The sequence below is a fragment of the Caenorhabditis briggsae genome, assembly GCF_000004555.2.
Source record: "Caenorhabditis briggsae complete genome, chrIV, whole genome shotgun sequence".
Lineage (NCBI taxonomy): Eukaryota > Metazoa > Nematoda > Chromadorea > Rhabditida > Rhabditidae > Caenorhabditis > Caenorhabditis briggsae.
The window spans coordinates 13,474,603-13,492,557 of record NC_013487.2 but is presented as its reverse complement, the minus strand read 5'-3'; the positions used below and the strand labels follow the sequence as shown (position 1 = coordinate 13,492,557).

The 17,955-nt window shown below is 39.3% G+C and overlaps 5 protein-coding genes across 5 annotated transcripts in view; 2 read left to right on the top strand and 3 right to left on the bottom strand.

Annotated features, from left to right (window-relative positions):
• Positions 1-3,761: 3,761 nt before the first annotated feature.
• On the bottom strand, positions 3,762-6,637 carry CBG21332 (the record flags this gene model as incomplete). Its single annotated transcript, XM_045236137.1, has 3 exons — positions 3,762-4,147; positions 4,728-6,375; positions 6,422-6,637. 3 exons carry the CDS (start codon positions 6,635-6,637, stop codon positions 3,762-3,764), a joined length of 2,250 nt encoding a protein of 749 aa, XP_045097283.1.
• Positions 6,638-7,960: 1,323 nt separating this feature from the next.
• Positions 7,961-8,471, top strand: CBG26849 (the record flags this gene model as incomplete). The annotated part of the gene is made up of 2 exons (XM_045236136.1): positions 7,961-8,195; positions 8,242-8,471. The coding sequence occupies 2 exons, from the start codon at positions 7,961-7,963 to the stop codon at positions 8,469-8,471; spliced, it is 465 nt and encodes a 154-aa protein (XP_045100411.1).
• A 313-nt stretch (positions 8,472-8,784) lies between these two features.
• CBG26848 lies at positions 8,785-9,386 on the top strand (the record flags this gene model as incomplete). The annotated part of the gene is made up of 2 exons (XM_045236135.1): positions 8,785-9,134; positions 9,182-9,386. 2 exons carry the CDS (start codon positions 8,785-8,787, stop codon positions 9,384-9,386), a joined length of 555 nt encoding a protein of 184 aa, XP_045100410.1.
• Positions 9,387-12,099: 2,713 nt separating this feature from the next.
• CBG26847 lies at positions 12,100-12,303 on the bottom strand (the record flags this gene model as incomplete). Its single annotated transcript, XM_045236134.1, has 1 exon — positions 12,100-12,303. One exon carries the CDS (start codon positions 12,301-12,303, stop codon positions 12,100-12,102), a length of 204 nt encoding a protein of 67 aa, XP_045100409.1.
• Positions 12,304-12,589: 286 nt separating this feature from the next.
• Positions 12,590-17,955, bottom strand: part of Cbr-cid-1 — a gene marked incomplete at both ends in the record, with an annotated part of 11,645 nt that continues 6,279 nt past the window's right edge. The window contains 7 exons of the mRNA XM_002648949.1: positions 12,590-12,696; positions 12,861-12,907; positions 14,741-14,838; positions 14,881-15,245; positions 15,291-15,383; positions 15,430-15,563; positions 15,960-16,143. Coding sequence (XP_002648995.1) covers positions 12,590-12,696; positions 12,861-12,907; positions 14,741-14,838; positions 14,881-15,245; positions 15,291-15,383; positions 15,430-15,563; positions 15,960-16,143 — 1,028 coding nt within the window. The remainder of the gene's footprint in view (positions 12,697-12,860; positions 12,908-14,740; positions 14,839-14,880; positions 15,246-15,290; positions 15,384-15,429; positions 15,564-15,959; positions 16,144-17,955) is intronic.

Below are 17,955 nucleotides of genomic sequence, written 5' to 3'. Positions count from 1 at the left end.
AAGCGAAAAAGTTGCTCGACGCACTCAAGGTGCGCCGCCTCTCTGAAGTCATTTGGACTGATGAGAACATTTTTACGGTTGAGCCGCTTCCGAACCGACAGAATGCTCGGCAATTGTTGTCAAAGGACGAAGCAAAGTCCCCAAAACGTCGTCTGGCCTACAAGAGACTTTTTCCAAAGTCAGTGATGGTGTGGGCTGGATTGACGTCGGAAGGTAAAGTCCCATTGGTTTTCATTGATAGAAATGTGAAAATCAACTCGGATGTGTACCAAAAGTTGGTGTTGATGGATGTTTTACGTCCGTGGGTCACTAGCCACTTTGGCCAGCAACCCTTCATTCTTCAACAAGATTGGGCCCCGTCCCATGGCTCGAAATCCACGAAAGCTGTTCTCGACGCTCATTTCCCTGGCTACTGGGGCAAGGACATGTGGCCCGCTTCCTCGCCCGATCTGAATCCACTCGACTTTTCCGTTTGGGGATATTTGGAGGAAAAGGTGATGGCTCGATCGCACCCAAATGTGGATTCACTGAAGGCCGCTTTGCTCAAAGCATGGGATGATCTTGACGATGACTACCTCCGGCGCACCGTCGCTTCTGTTCCAGCTCGTTTGAAGGCGTGCATCAAGGCCGAAGGATCAAACTTCGAATATCTCCTCTGATATCTTTTCTATTACTATCATTTGTTGAAAAATAAATCTGGTTCTTTTGTTGAAACTCCATTTTTGAAAATACAACAAAAAACAAGTGTCTCAATACTTTTCAGCCACCCTGTAGATTGACACACAGACAGAGGGGAACAGGTGTTGATCATCTCGCTGCTGAATAAAAACAAGTCTGGGACGTTGCCTTTTTATCCATTCAACAACAACAAGACAACAACGAAACGAAACAATCATAACAAAATGTGAGGATAAAAAATTAAAAAATTTCCGTCGTTTCTGGTCTCCTTCCATTTCTCACTTCATTTCCTTTCTCTGTTATATCCTCGGCGAGAGTCCGATTCCGAGCAGCTATCGCAACGACTCCTTCTTTTCTTTCTTGTCTTTTCCACAGCGATGCTTCTTGGTGACGTCTCGCGGTGTCGGGAGTCATCCATTTCCTTGGACTGGGAAAGAACTGGTTGATGCCTACTGTCTCTTTTGACTCCGACGCCGGCGGGTACAACTGAAGAAGAAATAACTTGATTCTCAAGCTTTAAAAATCGTTAATTACCTGTCAGACATATCATCGCACAGCATGGATTCGGTGATGACGTCAGCACACTCTGCTGCTGGTGGTGTTACTGTACTTGCGTCGTCCTGTCTCTCTTTTCATTTACACGTCCTCAACTCGTCAAATTTCGTGGTCAGCTCTTTCAATCTATCCTCGTCGTTTATCTCTGGAACTTGTCGGATGACAAGTTTCATTTGATCTATTTTCTGCTCTTCCTCGTCGATATGCATTAATATTCTTTTGACATTGTGTTCCTTCCGATCTTTGAAGTGGTCCATCCCTCTTTTTATCGATAAGAAGCTTCTTGGATCTCGCTTCTGAATGGCTAGCTTCCGATGATGGTAACCTCGTCGCCTATCCGTTTGTCGTACAGGGTCTTAATTCGATACCTCCATTTGCTCTCACAATGGAGCGCGCTTGCAAATCCGGCGGAAAAATGTCAAATTTAAATTTCTTTTTTTTTTGCAATTTAGACATCCAGAAGCGGTTTCCTTTCTATTTTCGCCATTATTTTTCAGTTTTCTGCGGAAATGATCGAAAAATTGAATAAAAATATGAAAAATCATCTTTTTGCAAAAATTCTCGGAATTTGTGTCAAAATTTCGGCAATTACTCTTTGACTACACCTATTTTGAAGGCACGTTCTGATTTGACCTTGGTCAGTCGGATGTACCTGCGTGATCTTGGCCATCTGCCACTTGTGCTGGGACCTTAATCGTCCCTCCATTAGTACTATCTGTCCCACTTTCGGTTGAGTGATAGAATAATGTTTCCTCTTGTTTTTTGCTTCTTTCAACTGGGTAAGATACATGTCTTCCCACTTCATCCATAAATTGTTCATATGGCTGTTAAGACCAGCCAAATGTAGTCTTGTTTCTCTTTCTGTTGTACTTGTCTCTTCGTTGTCAATCTTGCCACCATCATCATGTATAATTCCCAGTTTCACATTCGGACTGATGAAGTCTGCTGGTCTCATCACTTCTCCGTCGTTGGGATTTTCTGGATTGTGACTGATGGGACGTGCATTCACGATGCCTCCAATCTCTGTAATGGTTGTGAATAACTGGACGTAGTTAAACTGTGCTGTGTCTCCTGATGCATACAGTAACTTCTTCACAATTCCAATTAATCTTTCATAAACTCCTCCTTTCCATGGGCTCAATGGCGTGATGAAGTTCCACTCAATTGGATGTTGATCCATAAAGTTTGTGAAGTCTCCACATTCTTCTGCCAACTTCTTGATATCATTGTTGAAGATTTGTCCTCCGAGCTTGAAACATTTGGCGTTGTCCAGCACCACTGTTTTTGGGGTTCCTCTTCTGGAGAAGTACCTTCTCATTGCCAACATGAATTCCGCTGTACTGTTATTTGATACAAGTTCCAAGTGAATGTTCCTCGTTATTAGACATGTGCAGATGAGTACCCAACATTTCCTTTCTCCAGTCAATCCTTTATACATCAGAGGTCCAAAATAATCGATCCCAACGTTTCGAAATGGGCCAGATTTAATTACTCTGATAGCTGGTAGTGGTGGAATATCGGGATACTTGAAAGGTCTTCCTCTCAATTTTCTACATGTGACACAAGTGTGTACAATTTTCCTGGCCAACTGTCTTCCTTGAGGAATCCAGTATTTCTTTCTGCTTTCTGCCACCAAATGCTCCGTGCCGATGTGTTTGTTTTGTACATGGATTTGGCGCATTATCATTTCTGTCAATTTGTGTTCTCTTACCAGAATAATCGGGTACTTCGTGTCTTCTGCCAGTTCGGACTTCTACAACCTGGTTCCTTCTCTGATCAATCCGAATTGGTCCTGCTTGGGATTCAAATCCAATGGGATTCGGTATTGTGCTCTAGATGCTGTTTCCTTGTAATGATCAGCAATCATATAATATAGGATTGCCTTTTTTCTCTTCGCATATCCTTCTATTCCTGGCTTGTCACAATACATTGTCATGGTCTTCCCTACCATTTTCTTTTTTCGCTTCTCTGCAAATCTCTTCCCAGCCTTCATTACAGCTCCCATATTTCTCATCAAGCGACTCAACGAATTTGTGGATCCATATGGAACGATTGATGTATATTCCTTCGGGTCCTCTTCTGTTGCGGTGGTCAACTGTACTACGTATTCCTCTACTCCATCTTTCTCTTCATACATCACCTTTCCTTCCTTTCCCACAACCTCTTCTGCCATCGCTTTTTCTAACCATTTTGGAATGGTCGTGGATTCTGTCCATCGTTTTGGCCACTCTTTTGGATTCAATTTCAGGAAGTCTGGACCATTATTCCACATTACAGATACAACTGGATCTCTAAATAGATCTGAGGTACTCTGGCCTCTGGTGGTATAGTCTGATGGATTCTGTTTTGTTTCCACATGATGGAAACTGACTTCTAACTGGAGATCTTCCAATATCTTGCAATTAGCCTTCAGTGCTCTGACTCGATTATTTACGAACATCTTCAGTTTCTTTGTGGTCACCGTCCATCCCAAAGCAATCATAGAGTCCGAAAAGAATTCTACTCAATCATAGAGTCCGAAAAGAATTCTATTCAGCCATAGCTTCCTCCATTTCAGACAAATCCTCCTCTTCTAGCTCCTGTTCTTTAATGCCTATAGCATTCAGTGCCCATAATTTCTCCAATAGAGCCTGAGATTTTTCTTCTTTATCATCTTCATCCTGACATAGGTAGATCATTTTCTCTTCGGGGTATTCTTCATTTGCATAGTGGAACACTTCCATATCTTCATCATTCTCATTGTTATTATCAATAGTTGTTGGAATCACAAAGTCTCCAATATCTGTGCAGACTATGCTTTTGTGGTTTCCAAACTTCTTGGTCTCTACTCCTCTCAACAAATCCCAAATTACGTTTGTACCGATAATCATATCTATCTTCTCTCCATTTCTGCGTTCTAATTGCCTTAACCTTGCTGTGTCTATTCCCATATTTTCTAATTCTCTCATCTCTTCTTCTATCAATGGTTGTACTTTGATATTCGTATTCAGTTTATTATAGCCTCTGGCATTGATTACTCTTCCTTCTGTGACAATATTGTAGACGTTAGCCTCATATACCTCCTCACTTCCAACACCTTTTAATCTCATTGTGACAGTTTTCACTTTCTGGAATCCACATTGTACTGCCGTCTGTTCAGATACCAGACAACAATTAGCACCTGTGTCTACTAATGCCACAATATCTCTTGTTCTTGTTTTTAATAGTAAATATGCCGATTGGCCTTGGTTCTCATTAGAAACACTGAATACTATAACCTCTTGATTCTCAACTTCGTTACTCTCCTTACTCTCATTCTTTTTCATTTCCTTTGTTTCATTGATAATCGTGGAAGCATCATGGGAAGGTGTATTATGTTTTTCTGTTTCATTTTGCATTATGCTCTTTTTTTCTGTTTTGTTCTCTCTGCCAACCCCCGTTGCTGGCCCCAGGGCTCCTTTCGGAGCCATGTTGGTTGGGAGCAGAACTCTAATGAGTTCCGCCCTGCTGGCCACTGGTGGCCACAGCCTGGTTTGGTCCATTGTGGATCCGAAACCCATGAGTTCCTGGTTGGAAGTTGCCTCCATTGGAGTACTGTCTTCCTGTTTGTTGTTTACTCTGCCCTTTATTCTTGTTGCCGGTTTCAACTGCTGCGTGGATTCCTGTGTGGTGTCCTCTGCCGCAGATTTTGCATTTGTGAGCCGGCAAGTTTTTGCATTCTCGAGCGAAGTGCTTTTTTGAGAAGCAGACTGTGCAACGTCTCTCTTGGACCAGAAATTTGAATTTCTCTTCTGCCGACTTGGGACATTTCCAAGACTTGTGTGATTCTGTGCAACGAAAGGTACATGTGTCTTTTCGTTCCTTCCTTGCACCTCCTTTCTCTCCCTGTGTTCCATGTTTCTCCTTCACTTCCGTATGTTCTATATGGGCCACATCAAAATCTTTGGGTCCGAGCAATTCGGCTCTTCTCTCCTCAATTGCTGCCTTCGCTGTGATGATCTTCATGGTCCATTTCTGAATCTTTGTAAAGTCGCCGTTGAAGCTGTCGCTCAGCGTTTTCACTGTCAAGCGCTCTGCCACCTCATCCGGAAACTTCGCGATGTATCTGTCGTAGACCAGTGGCGAATCCACATTCATTCCACGATTTTTCATATCTGTTACAAGAGCATTTAGTTTGCTCGTATCGATTCTCATTTGTTGGAAGTTCTTTTGATCAATTTTGACCCTGTTAAACTTCCTTTCCAATGCTAACAATGGATTGGCTGGTTTCTCAAAATTCTCATCAAGAATGGTCCATGCTAACTTGTAATTCTTCTCTTCCAGTTTGACACCTTCCAATAAGTCCTCTGCCAAACCAGTAACGAGTCCCTTAAGCTGGATCAACTTGTTGAGTTTTGAGGTTCTTGGATCTTTCCCATATCCTTCGTTGAACATCGTTTTCCAGTCCTCGTATTTTGAGGCATCAGATCTATCGAATTTTTTCAATTCTAGAGGTTTCATCTTCAAGAATTTAGTTCTTGAATGAGGTGGCTCCTTTTTGCCTCTCTTATTCTTATTTCCTCTGAGCACAGTTCTGGCGTCCTCTTCACCCGAGGAAGATTCAGATAGAGTAGTCTCCATCTCTGGATTCATGTCATACTCCTCGTCCTCATTCGAAGTCGAATAGAGATCAGAATCAGAGTCATCCTCCTTTAGATTTTTAGGTTTTTTCTTATCTTTCTTGTTTTTGGCATCTGCCATCTTCAATACTCCTTTCTCACCATCATTCTTCACCTTTTTCTCTTTATCCATTTCTCGAATCATGTTCTCCATGAACATCATTCTTTCTTCCAATGCAACAATCTCATTGGCTCTTTGCACCCGTCTATCCCATTCTTCTCCTGGTGATAGTACACTGTCCTGTACTCCGCTGTTTACTGTTTTGACAACACTGTTGCCTTCTTTCTCGATATCATCTTCTTCTTCATTCACCTTATCGTTCCAGCCCCAAAGATCGTCGAGGTCCTCTGGAGACGTAGGTGGGCTACTCTGCCAGTTCTCTTGACCATCGATGATGGCCTGTATGTCTTGGAAGACACAATTCAACATACGAACAGTCGTGTTCACATTTTTTTTTGTCAGTATACTCAGTGAGTACACGGATTCTTCCTTGTTTCTCCGCATCTTTCTCCGCTAAATCCTCCCCGTCTTCTGCCGCTACGTTCCCGACCTTCTCTTCAATCCATGCCTCCAAACCTTCCAATCGATCCAACGTTCCCTTGATATCCGAATGCAGCTTGATACAAGTGTCCTGTGAATCATCCAACGACAGTACTCCTGCCTTCACTCCAGTACAGAAGTCCTGCCCCTTCTTCTGCATTTCAAGCGCACGCTTGACCAGTTGGCCAACGTGTTTCTTGATCGAAACGTCGCTCCAGATAGTCATCGGCACAAAAAAGACAAACGCTGTGATGTAGCCAAGTCTGAAACCATAAGTGTGATTACGGTGTACCTCCTAATACGGCATAATAATTGACGGTTAAGGAAAGATTACGAACGAACAAACTAAATACAAATCACGATACCCTAATGATTCTAGACTAGTTATCCTAAATGTAACGCGTTGTAGTTATTTTTGTATGTTTGTACAGTTATACGGCCACTATAACTGCCTTTGATATTTATTTACAGATCCGTTCGGGATTTGCAACTCCCTCACGTGTCACTCTCTTTCTCTTATCCTTTATATCCTCTTTTCCTTCCTCCTGGAGTGGGTCTCCTTATAAACTTTCTACGCTCTGTAGAAATGTAACTGTTTCATTCTTGTCCGAAGAATGACCTGAAACCTTCATCTATTCGTTTCCGGATAGACGGACAATGTAACCTCGAGCCATCACATTGTCGAGTCTCTATAAGTCCCAACCAATACAGTATGACTACACGCTACGACTTCACTGTCTACTGCGGTGTGGAATTTCTCGTATGTTGTTTTCTTATAGAGCACCATAGCAACTAGAATTCTTGTGCCGTTCCTTTTCCTTCATTTAGAAAACAGAAATAATGAAGCAGATTCTCATTTCTGTCCTAAATACTGCGAATTCCATTCGGATCCCTCCTAAAAAACCTCAATCTAGAATAACCTACAATTTTGTTCTGCTTCGGTTCTTTATCCTAGATACTGCCGGCGTCAATCTAGCACCTCCTTCAACCCTAATCTTAATCCTGAACATGTCCTTTCTGACACAAATGTCACAGTTCAACTGACGTTTCTGTGAACCTCAATCGGAATGCATAACCTTTCGTTATGACGGTAAATTCAACTGATATGTCTGGCTCAACATATTCCTTATTTACTCGTATCAAACTACATAAATATCTAACTTTTTTCCTTCGTCAGATACGCACTATTCCTTTCCTAGAAGCTCCAGTGATCTCATATGAACCATTAGGCTGAAAACAAATGATTGATTCTGTTCCAGTTTCACTGAAATTCCAAGTATGCTGAGTAACTTTCTGTCGATGTATTCGGTATTCCGTACATCTTCGTAACTATTTTGGTGAATTTAGCTATATTTTCCATGCTACTTCTGATCCGCTGGAACCAAACATTGTGAATAACCATCCCGATTGGAAAGAAATCCGCAAAATCCTAACAAAGGAAGGCACTTTTGCTGTCCGAAGATACGACGTTGCCTCTGCCTGGGATCTGCTCATTTCATCGGAGAAACAATATAATGAAACATCAATTGGAAATGTGCTCCTAGCTGGGATGGCTCAAGCGGCTGCTGAGGCCAACCGTGGAAAGGTCAGAATTCATGATGCTGGACATTACGACGAAGTATATGATAAATGTGAAGATCAACCACACACTCTGTCTCGTGCTCAATCCAATTGCTACGCAACAGCCATCGGAAGACCTCTTTCTCCAGAACAAATCCAGATTTGTTCAATTTTCTTAGATTCAACTGTCACCTTTCGTTATGCGGAAGCCTGTTTTGGAAGTGGTTAGTTTGAATGAACCATAGTTCATCATCAATTCTTATTTTTCAGGCAAAACTTTGACGGCGGTGGCTTCTGGAGTGACTTATGTGTCCGACAATCCGAACGTTCGAGTTGCTTTCTTAGCTGAAACGAATGCGGCAGTTAATGCAGTGGTGGACGCCGCAAAATTGGGAACTTTTTTCAATTCACGGAACCATCATCAAATTGCTGTTCGTTCTAAACATCATGCAATCAAAAAACTGGAAATCGAAGAAAGGCCTCCGAGACCATCCATATGACCATAGAATCGTCATGAATCATGTTTTTGTGAACGAATTGCAAAACACGAATCCAAACATGGCCTACGGGTTAGTAAATACTCAGTCTCTGACGATTTTAAATAAACAAATATTTTTACAGCCCATCCCGAACAAATCTACGATCGATGTACTCTTAGGTGCGCTCACATCCCTTCACCAAAATCGTCGACGTGTAGCCACTATGGAAGATCGCTGCTCTTGACGATATGGCTGGTCGAGTTTGAATGATGACGAACTGTATCATTTATTCCTGGGCTACTATCGTCCAAACGTGTTTTTTGCAAAAAGTGACATGTTCACCGGCTACGCCTCATCTTATATCCTTCCAACACGACTCTTCCCGACATTGATTGTGATTGAAGAATCCACTATGGTTCAACCATCTGAGTTGACGACTTTTACGTCGAAAATGAGAAGAGAGGAGGTTCCTGTTGAGATTAGATATTTCCTATTTGGAGATATGAAACAATTGGAACCCTATAATACCATCAAGACTCTCGTTCCCGTTTTGAAATCTCCAAATCAGTTACTCTTGGACAGTGGTTTCTTGCCAAGTAGGCTCACTAGAGTCTACCGATCGCATCCGGAACTAGTCAAAATTTTGTCGACTGTTTTCTATTCGGGACGACTGACACCTGGAAGGTACATTTTGCAATCGTGTTCGTTTTTTATAGTTACTCGTTTTTCAGATCTCCAGAGGAAGATTACATTCAGTGCCATCTTCCCCATGACATTTTCCCTGGTCGAAACCTTGCCCTTCACTTCCAATTCAACAATCACAAATCCAGAAGAGTCGTGCAATCCAGAGCTAACCGTGGAGAAATTCAGGAAGTACAATTTTTGTCGACGATTCCCCATTGGCGCCAAATCCTTCATTTGGCTGGATATGCATGAATCATCATTTCTACTCGTCACTTTTCTTTTTCTACTTGTCACTCTTCTTCCAATGCATCCCAATAAAAAAGCTAAGATTTTTTACTCCCTTCATTGAAATATCTATAGCTAAAACATATTGGAAAAAACTAGAAAAACACGATAAAGGCCGAAAGGGAAACAGACTTCTTGCAGAAGTCAGAAAAAAGTCCGAGAATTTCATAGCAAATGAGTCAAAATAGCAACTGATCTCGCTCATAGCGAGTGAGCTTTCCTATAGCAAATGATCCATAGAAACTCCCAGTAATACTAGCAAATGAGCTAAAATAGCAAAAGATCCATAGCAAGTGATAGTATAGCAAACGAGCTTTCAAAGCAAATGGGAAAATAGCAAATGATCAAGTGAGTATTTGCCTGATTTGAAAGAGTCGATTTTAGAATGAGCCCTAGACTTCAGTTTTTTTCAAAATTCTGCATTTATTAGTCCTCAAGTTTTGGAAATTTTAAATACAAAAGTTTTTACATTTTTTTTTTCAGATAAAAAGAATAATTAAAATTTCATGAAACTTGTATTTTAGATTATGTTTTCAAAAAAAACTTGAACTCTTTCAAGGACCCATTTCTCGCTAGCTTAGCATAAATAAAATGTGAAGTTTTTTTTACCAAGTTTCAGTTCAAACTTTGACCCAAATTTACAAATTTTTGTTTCTATTTTGACCAATTTTCCTTATTTGTCAGTCTCTTTTTCTTCTTATCAGTATATTCTGTCAAAAGCAAACAAATGGGCACACCCTCTCAATGTTTCCTCCATTCATTCATTTTGTTATTTCCTTGAAGACCTCGTGTTTAGAGGTCTCCATCAATATGATTTTTCTCAACTTTTCCACCAATTATTACCTAATTATCAACTAACTATTAGTGACTTCGAGTGTTTAGAAGTCTTCTTTTTTATTTTTCTGATTATCAAAAAACCTGTTTGAAGTTAATATAAAATTAAAGGTGAGCGCCAAAAAAGAGGCTTTGTCCCAAAATAAAGATCGTCTTTAGCTGTTAAATCGAATGTGGAAAATTGTAACTTGATTGAAGGGAAAACTTTGAGATTTCATCAATCAATGCTACTGAAGCGGACAGCTGCCACAAATTAGCTCAAAAACGGTCGGGACGACACCAGATTGAAGACGTTTTGAATCGGATTGTGACATTCAAAGGTAAGTGAACCACAAAAAGAGCACAGTATCAAATAGTGATTAGTTCGCCTTCATAAAACTTAGCATTTTTCATAAGCCGTTCTGAAGTTTTTGGAATTGCAGAAACATGGGTGACGAAAAAGAATCAATGGATTTTGGTGATTGCAAACCGTCAAAATGCTTCTCAACTGGAATACACAGTTCCACGCAACACTCCTTCAGATAGAAATCATTGGACTTTGCAACAGGAGCAAGAGCATTTACGCCGCGAAGAGGAAGACGCACTTGAATCAAGGATAACTTTCAAAAACATGTTAAACCAGCATTGAGTAGAAAAGTTCTTTAAGATCAAAAAATAGCAAGCCAAAGTTGCGGCGGAGTGAAAGAATACAGGTGATTTTGTAAGTTATTCAGCGTAAGAAAGTTTGGTTTTAGACGAAAACACGGTTGAAATGATCTGGAAGCCGAATTCAAAGTCGTAAGGTCGTAGAGGATCTGCATAAACATTTAACCGGAGAGGGATTAGTCGAGTTACTAGAGACAGTGAAGAAGAAAATTAATTGACGTCGAAATCTTGTTTTACTTTGAATGAATTCACATTTGTTAAAGGCCTTAACTCTTTTTGAAAATTTACACGCATTTATTACATAGATAACGGTAAAGAACTACAGGGCGCGCCAAAATTACTGCAACACATCCAAAGTGCTGATTCGTGTGAAAGTCAACCTAAAGACTTGAAAATTTGGGAATAAGATAATTAAGATATGTTGAAGAGGATAGATATCAGACATGAGCGGAATTCCTCATTCCTTATTCCTTATTTCTTATTCCGGAAATGCAGCAGCGCCCACCAGTTTTCACTCAACTTCGGTTGCAATAATTCCTGTAGTTCAGATTGCTATGAACTGATTTTGCATGGAATGCAATGTATCAATATCTAAATAGAGTGCATATAAAATTTTTCATTAATTTTATTTTTAGTGAATACAGGTGTTGGGTGAGGATTTTGTTTTGTATAACATTACATATAAAAGGGGAAGAGGGACATGAAATGGCAGCATTATTATTATTAGGCGTTCTTATCGGGGGCGGATTCATTTTTGGTGATGAGCTCGAGTTTGCACAGATTGTGCTATTGTGGATATTGTAGCTGTAAATTGTTAAATACTGCCAGCTACCTACGATTAGTATTCATTTCCCCCTTATACAATCCCCCTTCAACATTTTTCTTGACAACCTTCTGCATGGACGTCAGAAGAATATTTCTTCCTATTTTTCTGAAAATATTTCTTTTCAACTATGTATTCCATTCTATTTGAAAGTTTACACAAGTTTTGGAACTTAATCCAGGTTTTTCTTCCAAATCTCTAAACGTGAGTAAGCTATTTCAATTTTTTCGTTTTTATGAGACTGAACTTCTGGGGGATCGGGCTTTTGTGGAGGAACAGGTTTGGAATAGACCAGCAAATACAGTGTTAGTCAGTTCATTTTTGAGTGTTCCCCAAAAATTTTTATGAAAATGTTTGCAACAAAATTCTGCACAAAAGTTACCTAATTTGAAAAATATGTAATCGGTAGTATTTTGATAGGACAACAAAAAAAATTTTCGGTATCAGGGCCTGACTCGAAAATACCGAAATTTGAAACTTTGGAAAATTTAAAATTTGGAAATCAGAGAATTCAAATGCCCAATGTTTCTGAAATTCAGAATTACAAAAATTCAGATATTCGAAATTATGAAATTTAAACATTTGAAAGTTTGAGCACTCGAAAATTTGGAAAAAAATTTCTCGAAAGCTGGGAAGTTTAAAAAATTGAAAAATCAGAAACTCAGAAGTTCCGAATATCGGAAAGTCAAAGTTCGGAATTTAGAAAATTCGGAAGTTCATAAACTTTGTGAATCAAAAACTCAGAAATGTGTTTTAGTGAAAATTCTGAAAACCAGATTCGTGTTAAAATTTAAAATTTTGGGAATTTGTGAAGTAGAATCTCAGAAAGTCGGAAATACGGAAACTCGAAAATACAAAATTTCAGAAATCATGAGTTCTGAAATGAAGTATTTTGAGAAAATAGAAATTTGAAAATTAGGAAATCTTTAAGTTCTAGAATCACAATTCCAAAAAATTCAAGAAAATTCAGGACTTCTGAAAAAAATTATGAAATGTCAATTTCCAATATATTTTGGGATTCGAAAAAATATTAGTTCAAAAAATTCGTAAATTTTGAAGTCCATAAGTTATTAAATGCTTAATATGAAATTCAACGATTCGTAAATAGGCTCTTCAAACCGCGAATTATAAAATATTACCTGGGTGGTTAGACGGGGATGACCTAAATACTGCTTCAATAATATTGCTTCAAAAAAACAGTTTCACTAAGACACATTTCTGATCTACATTCCTGATTTATCTGTCCAAGCCCAAACTCGATCGGTTAAGGGTGTTTAAGTGGGAGCCAGAAGGTTTAGCTCAGAAGGCGCATAAACAGACGGTCACTCCAGTTTATGAAAGTTGACAACACAATCAACTAAAACTTCGTCTTCTGATTCTCTCCGATTTTGAGATTCAAACGTTTTAAGTGAAGCCAGGAGATTGTAGCCGCCGACAGGCGGCGGAAATCGACTGGTTTAAAAAAATTCAAGAGTCCAAACGTGTTTTCAGAATTGTAGATTTGTGATTTTCGACCTAGATAATTTGAAGGAATCTAGCCGGTAAAATCAATTCGAATTGAATCACTAATGTCTTTTTTCAGAAGCTTTCCTTTCGGTTTTTTCACCTTAATGTTTCTCCTCTCTCGTCAACTATCATCCATTCTCCAGGGAATAATACAAAGTTATGTATTGTGATAAAACTCACTACCATGAATTCCGATATTACTGTAATAAAAGTCTACAATACCACTCTAAGTCTACAGTACTACAATAAAAGTCCACAGAGAGTGAGATGTAGGTGAAGAGGGGTAGGTGAAGAAATTACACCTGGACTTGACTCCGCCCCTCGAGTGTCCCTATAAATACCGTCAGATACCTACCATTAGCATTCATTTCAACCCCCTCATGTAACCCTCTCCTCCCTTAATATTCTTCCTGACGACCTTCTGCATGGACTTCGGAAAAATGTTCCTTTTTATTTTTTCTGAAAATATTCTTCTACTACTACAAACTACCCATGAAAATACTAAAATACCCTATTTTGTTTGCTCCGAAATCATCTGTTCAATGGATCCAGAAACAGCGTAAGTTTTTACAACTAATACTTACTAATAACATTTTTCATATGTTTTTGTTTTCCAGATTCATATTCACTTTTTCTTCAAAAAAAGATGACCAAGTTAGTTAAGATGAACAGGGTTATGAGGATATTCGTACATATGGAGTTCATGGACGAAAATCAGTATCACTGCATCACATGGACGGAGGTGGTTTTGGTTTCAATTCTTCACCAGACAAAAGAAACCTGTCAACGCAGAAGCTGTATACTTCGGAAACAAAACATGTTGCATATTTTCAACAAGTGCACCTGCCCGACTTAGGAGAAGAAGAACTACGACGTGATCAGACTACGGCATACGTCATGGATCGAGTTTGAAGGAATTTCCTCAAACATATAATCATCTTGTTATCAGTGTGCAGGAACGTGGTGTGAGCCTCACCTGCCAATCTTCCAATCTAATTCCAGGAGGTCACGTGGTTCTACAGCCTATATGGGAACAGTCCAGCAACATTTGCCTGTGCGGAAAACTGTGTTGCGTCAAGAATGTGGAATTGATAACTGTTGCTTTGCTGTATTATTCGTGTTATCTGTTGTTATCTTGTTTTTTTTCTTGAATAAAATTTTTTACCTTTCACAATCTATTTCAACCGAGTACCTGTGCAAAAAAAGTTGCATTCAGAATGCAATTCCCACTGTAATGAAATTCCCTCACATTCAATTTTTGGGTCATGACCTAGATTCCAATTTTCGATTCATGACATAAGTTTCAATTTTTAGGTCATGACCTAGATTTCAAATTCTGTGTCATGACCTAGATTTCGATTTCTGGGTCATGACTTAAATTTCAATTTTTGGGTCGTGATTTCATGACTCAGAAATTGAAATCTAGATCATTACCCAGAAATTGGAAATTAGGTCATGACCCAAAAATTGAAATATAGGTCATGACCCAAAAATTGGAATTAAGGTCATGTACCAGAAAGTCATAATTGTTTTGTATTCTCTCTCAAAGATCTCAGTGGTGTGCAAGTGTCCATATATCCTTTCATGATCCAACAAATGATGGTAAAATGTCTGTAAAAACACAGATGAATTTTAGTTATTTTTAAAACTTGCATGCCATTTGAGGGTGATCGACTGGCTCTCCAACACTACATGAAGTTTGTAACAGCCGTCAAGAAGCAAGCGAACCCTTCTTTGTGGAGCTAGAACTGGTCCCAAAAACTCTAAACAATAATACCATCCCAAAACTAATGCATTGAAATCCATTGACTTACACGATCCAGTTATTCCAACTAACGCACTAGTTATGATTGAGAGTTTATCCAATTCTCTTCCAGTGGCCTTGATCAGCTTCTTATAAGACTGGGATTTAATTTTTTCTTTCGTGTAAGGAATGATAGAGTCAACAGAAAACTGTAGCATCTCTAACTTGTTTGCCATGATTTTGAAATCCCTCCATGTCGTTGGTTTTTGAAATTCTGAAATATCTCAGTTCTTCTTTTTCATAGTTTTGGAACTTTTACCTTGGACAATGTCCTTGCATACACCCGCTCCCCGGACGTGGAATGGATCGATATTGATCAGCGTAGGTGGAATGTAAGAGTAGATTGCTGGCACTGAAATGATGCTTTGTTCCGAGATGTGCTCCCTTTCCATATCTACCTTGCCAACATGTGTAACCATCAATGCATCTTTCAGCTGCCTCAATCATCTCTTCGTCAATCCTTAGTTGTGACGGAAAACTATTATCAAATGTGACTTTTCCATTCGTCTTTCTTGTAGCAACAGCCATACAGCTGGAACATCCTTGAATGTTATTCCAGTTGGTAAGCGTTGTCAGTAACGCTTGTTCCTGAAACAACATGATCATATGCGTAATTAAACATAGTTGATGTTTGCATACCTTCATATCGCATAACACACTCATTATAATCAATGTGAAGGTTGTCTTGCGCCCATCAACTTCTATTTGAATAGATAAGTTTTTTACTTGTTTGAAAACAGTGTAATCATTACATTATTTTACGGCCTAAGCCATTGACATAATGCTTTTTCCAAAGCTATCAGACATAATGCTTTTCCATCTTTTTTCGATTTGATATTCAATCCCTCAAAGTTGAGTAAAAAAGGAGTAGCTTCTCTTCTATGATAAAAGTGGCGATACTGTAAGTGTTTGTTTTTCGATTACAAACCTTGAAATCCTCTTAAATTGAGCTCCATCGGATGAATAAGTGCAAATTAGACTAATTTCTCCTTTTCGATATTCGTCTATTGTTTCCATACTTCTCTGATATCCCTTGTTACGACGAATATCGTTAGCCATGAAAACGTGATTTTCCATAGCATGCATACTTGTAACGGGCCGGGCCGGCGGGCCTGTCATTCCCTTATGTGATTTTTTTCGAGCAAAAATTTTTTTTCGAGTTTTTAAAATATTTTTTGATCAAACAGACAAAAAATCCAAAAACACAAAAAATAATGGAGAAAATTGTATTGAGAGCTCAAAATTTGGCTCAAAATGACAAAATGTTCTCGCCTCCTGGGAACACCGCTCACATGTACGCCCACGCGTTCTGTTGTTTTTAGCAGCGAGGTGGCTGAGTGGTTGTGGGCGCGTGTTATAAGCTGAAAGTTATAAGCTGAAAGTCTTGGGTTCGACTCCTTCGCTTTTGAAATTATTTTTTGCTTTTTTCAATGAGATGTCTAGGCACCTATTTTGGGTTCCACATGGTTATTTGTGCGATTTTTTGATTTTCGCTCATTTTTCAACTTTGAGAAGAAGAAATCATCAGTTTTTTTCAATGTAAATTTTTTCGAAATTTTCAAAGTTTTTGACGGGCAAACCCATATGAAATTTTTAATGAAAGCTTTTCTGTTCGAAATTTCTCAATTTTTGTTTGGCATGGCTTTCTGTGAGGTCTATTCAGTTTTTCATTGGGTTTCTACACTTTTTTGGTCCAAATTACATCGAAAAACAATGAATAGAACCATACTTGTAACGGGCCCGGCCCGCCCCGGCCCGGCCCGGCGGGCCGGTCAATCCACAAGTTTTGAAAATTTTAAAAAACACATAAGGGGGGACCCTTATGTGATTTTTTTCGATCAAAAATTTTTTTTCGAGTTTAAAAATATTTTTCGATCAAACAGACAAACAATCCAAAAACACAAAAAATAATGGAGAAAATTGTATTGAGAGCTCAAAATTTGGCTCAAAATGACAAAATTTTTGCTACCGAGCCTTCCGGGCGGGGCCCGGGCCTTGAAAATTTCCTCAGGCCCGGCCCGGGCTTTGGCGGGCCAACCCGGAATTTTACAAGTATGATAGCATGGATCTTTTCATGAGCGCTGATAATTTCAGATTCGTGTCTTTTCAAAATTTGATCAATCTGTCATTTCAAATCGCATTCGATAAGAGATGTTGTTTCGAGGAGGTTTTTTGGAGAACTATTATTCCGTTTTTTTTCTAACTATTCCAATTGTCAAACCTACATTTTGCATTTCTGGCACATATCAAATAAGTGAGATTGCTCCACGATCTCACCCAGGCCAGAGTCATAGACCTCAGAGAAATCATGGGAAGGCTCGACGAAATCGGAGTCCACCCAGACCGACGCGCAGCCTGTGTCGCGGCCAAGAAGCTGACTTGCCATATGGCGTTCAAACCCTGCAGTAATGACTGAAGCAATAGTGGTTGTCATTTCTACGTTCAGTTTTCAAGTTTTTTGCAGTTCAACTCTGGATGCAGCAACTCAAATAAAAATGAAGAGTCTTCAAGTTTGAAACCATTCGTTATCAGAAATATCGGATTCAATTTAACTAGTGCCAAAAGAAACGAATCGCTCATTTCACTTCCTTCTGGGTGCCAGTTCTACATGTCCCAGGTTCTCAGCAATTACGAAGCTAGCAATTTTACATCATCAGAGTGTAAAACTCATGGGAAATCTACACTGAAATTTGATTTACTGAAATTTGATTTTTTGAAAGTTTTTGTGTTTTTTGGCAAGAAATTAGCTTGAAATTTGGCTGAAAATAGAGAAAAATTAGCGATGGCCGAGAAAGTGGGAGTTTTCTCGGCTACCCCCTGGTGTAGTCCTCGTGGACAAGCAATTTGGTGTGTCGAAATCCGGCCGCGTATCCGAGCGTCATGGCGGGGTTGTAAGAAACCCAGATGGGTCAGAATCGAAGATG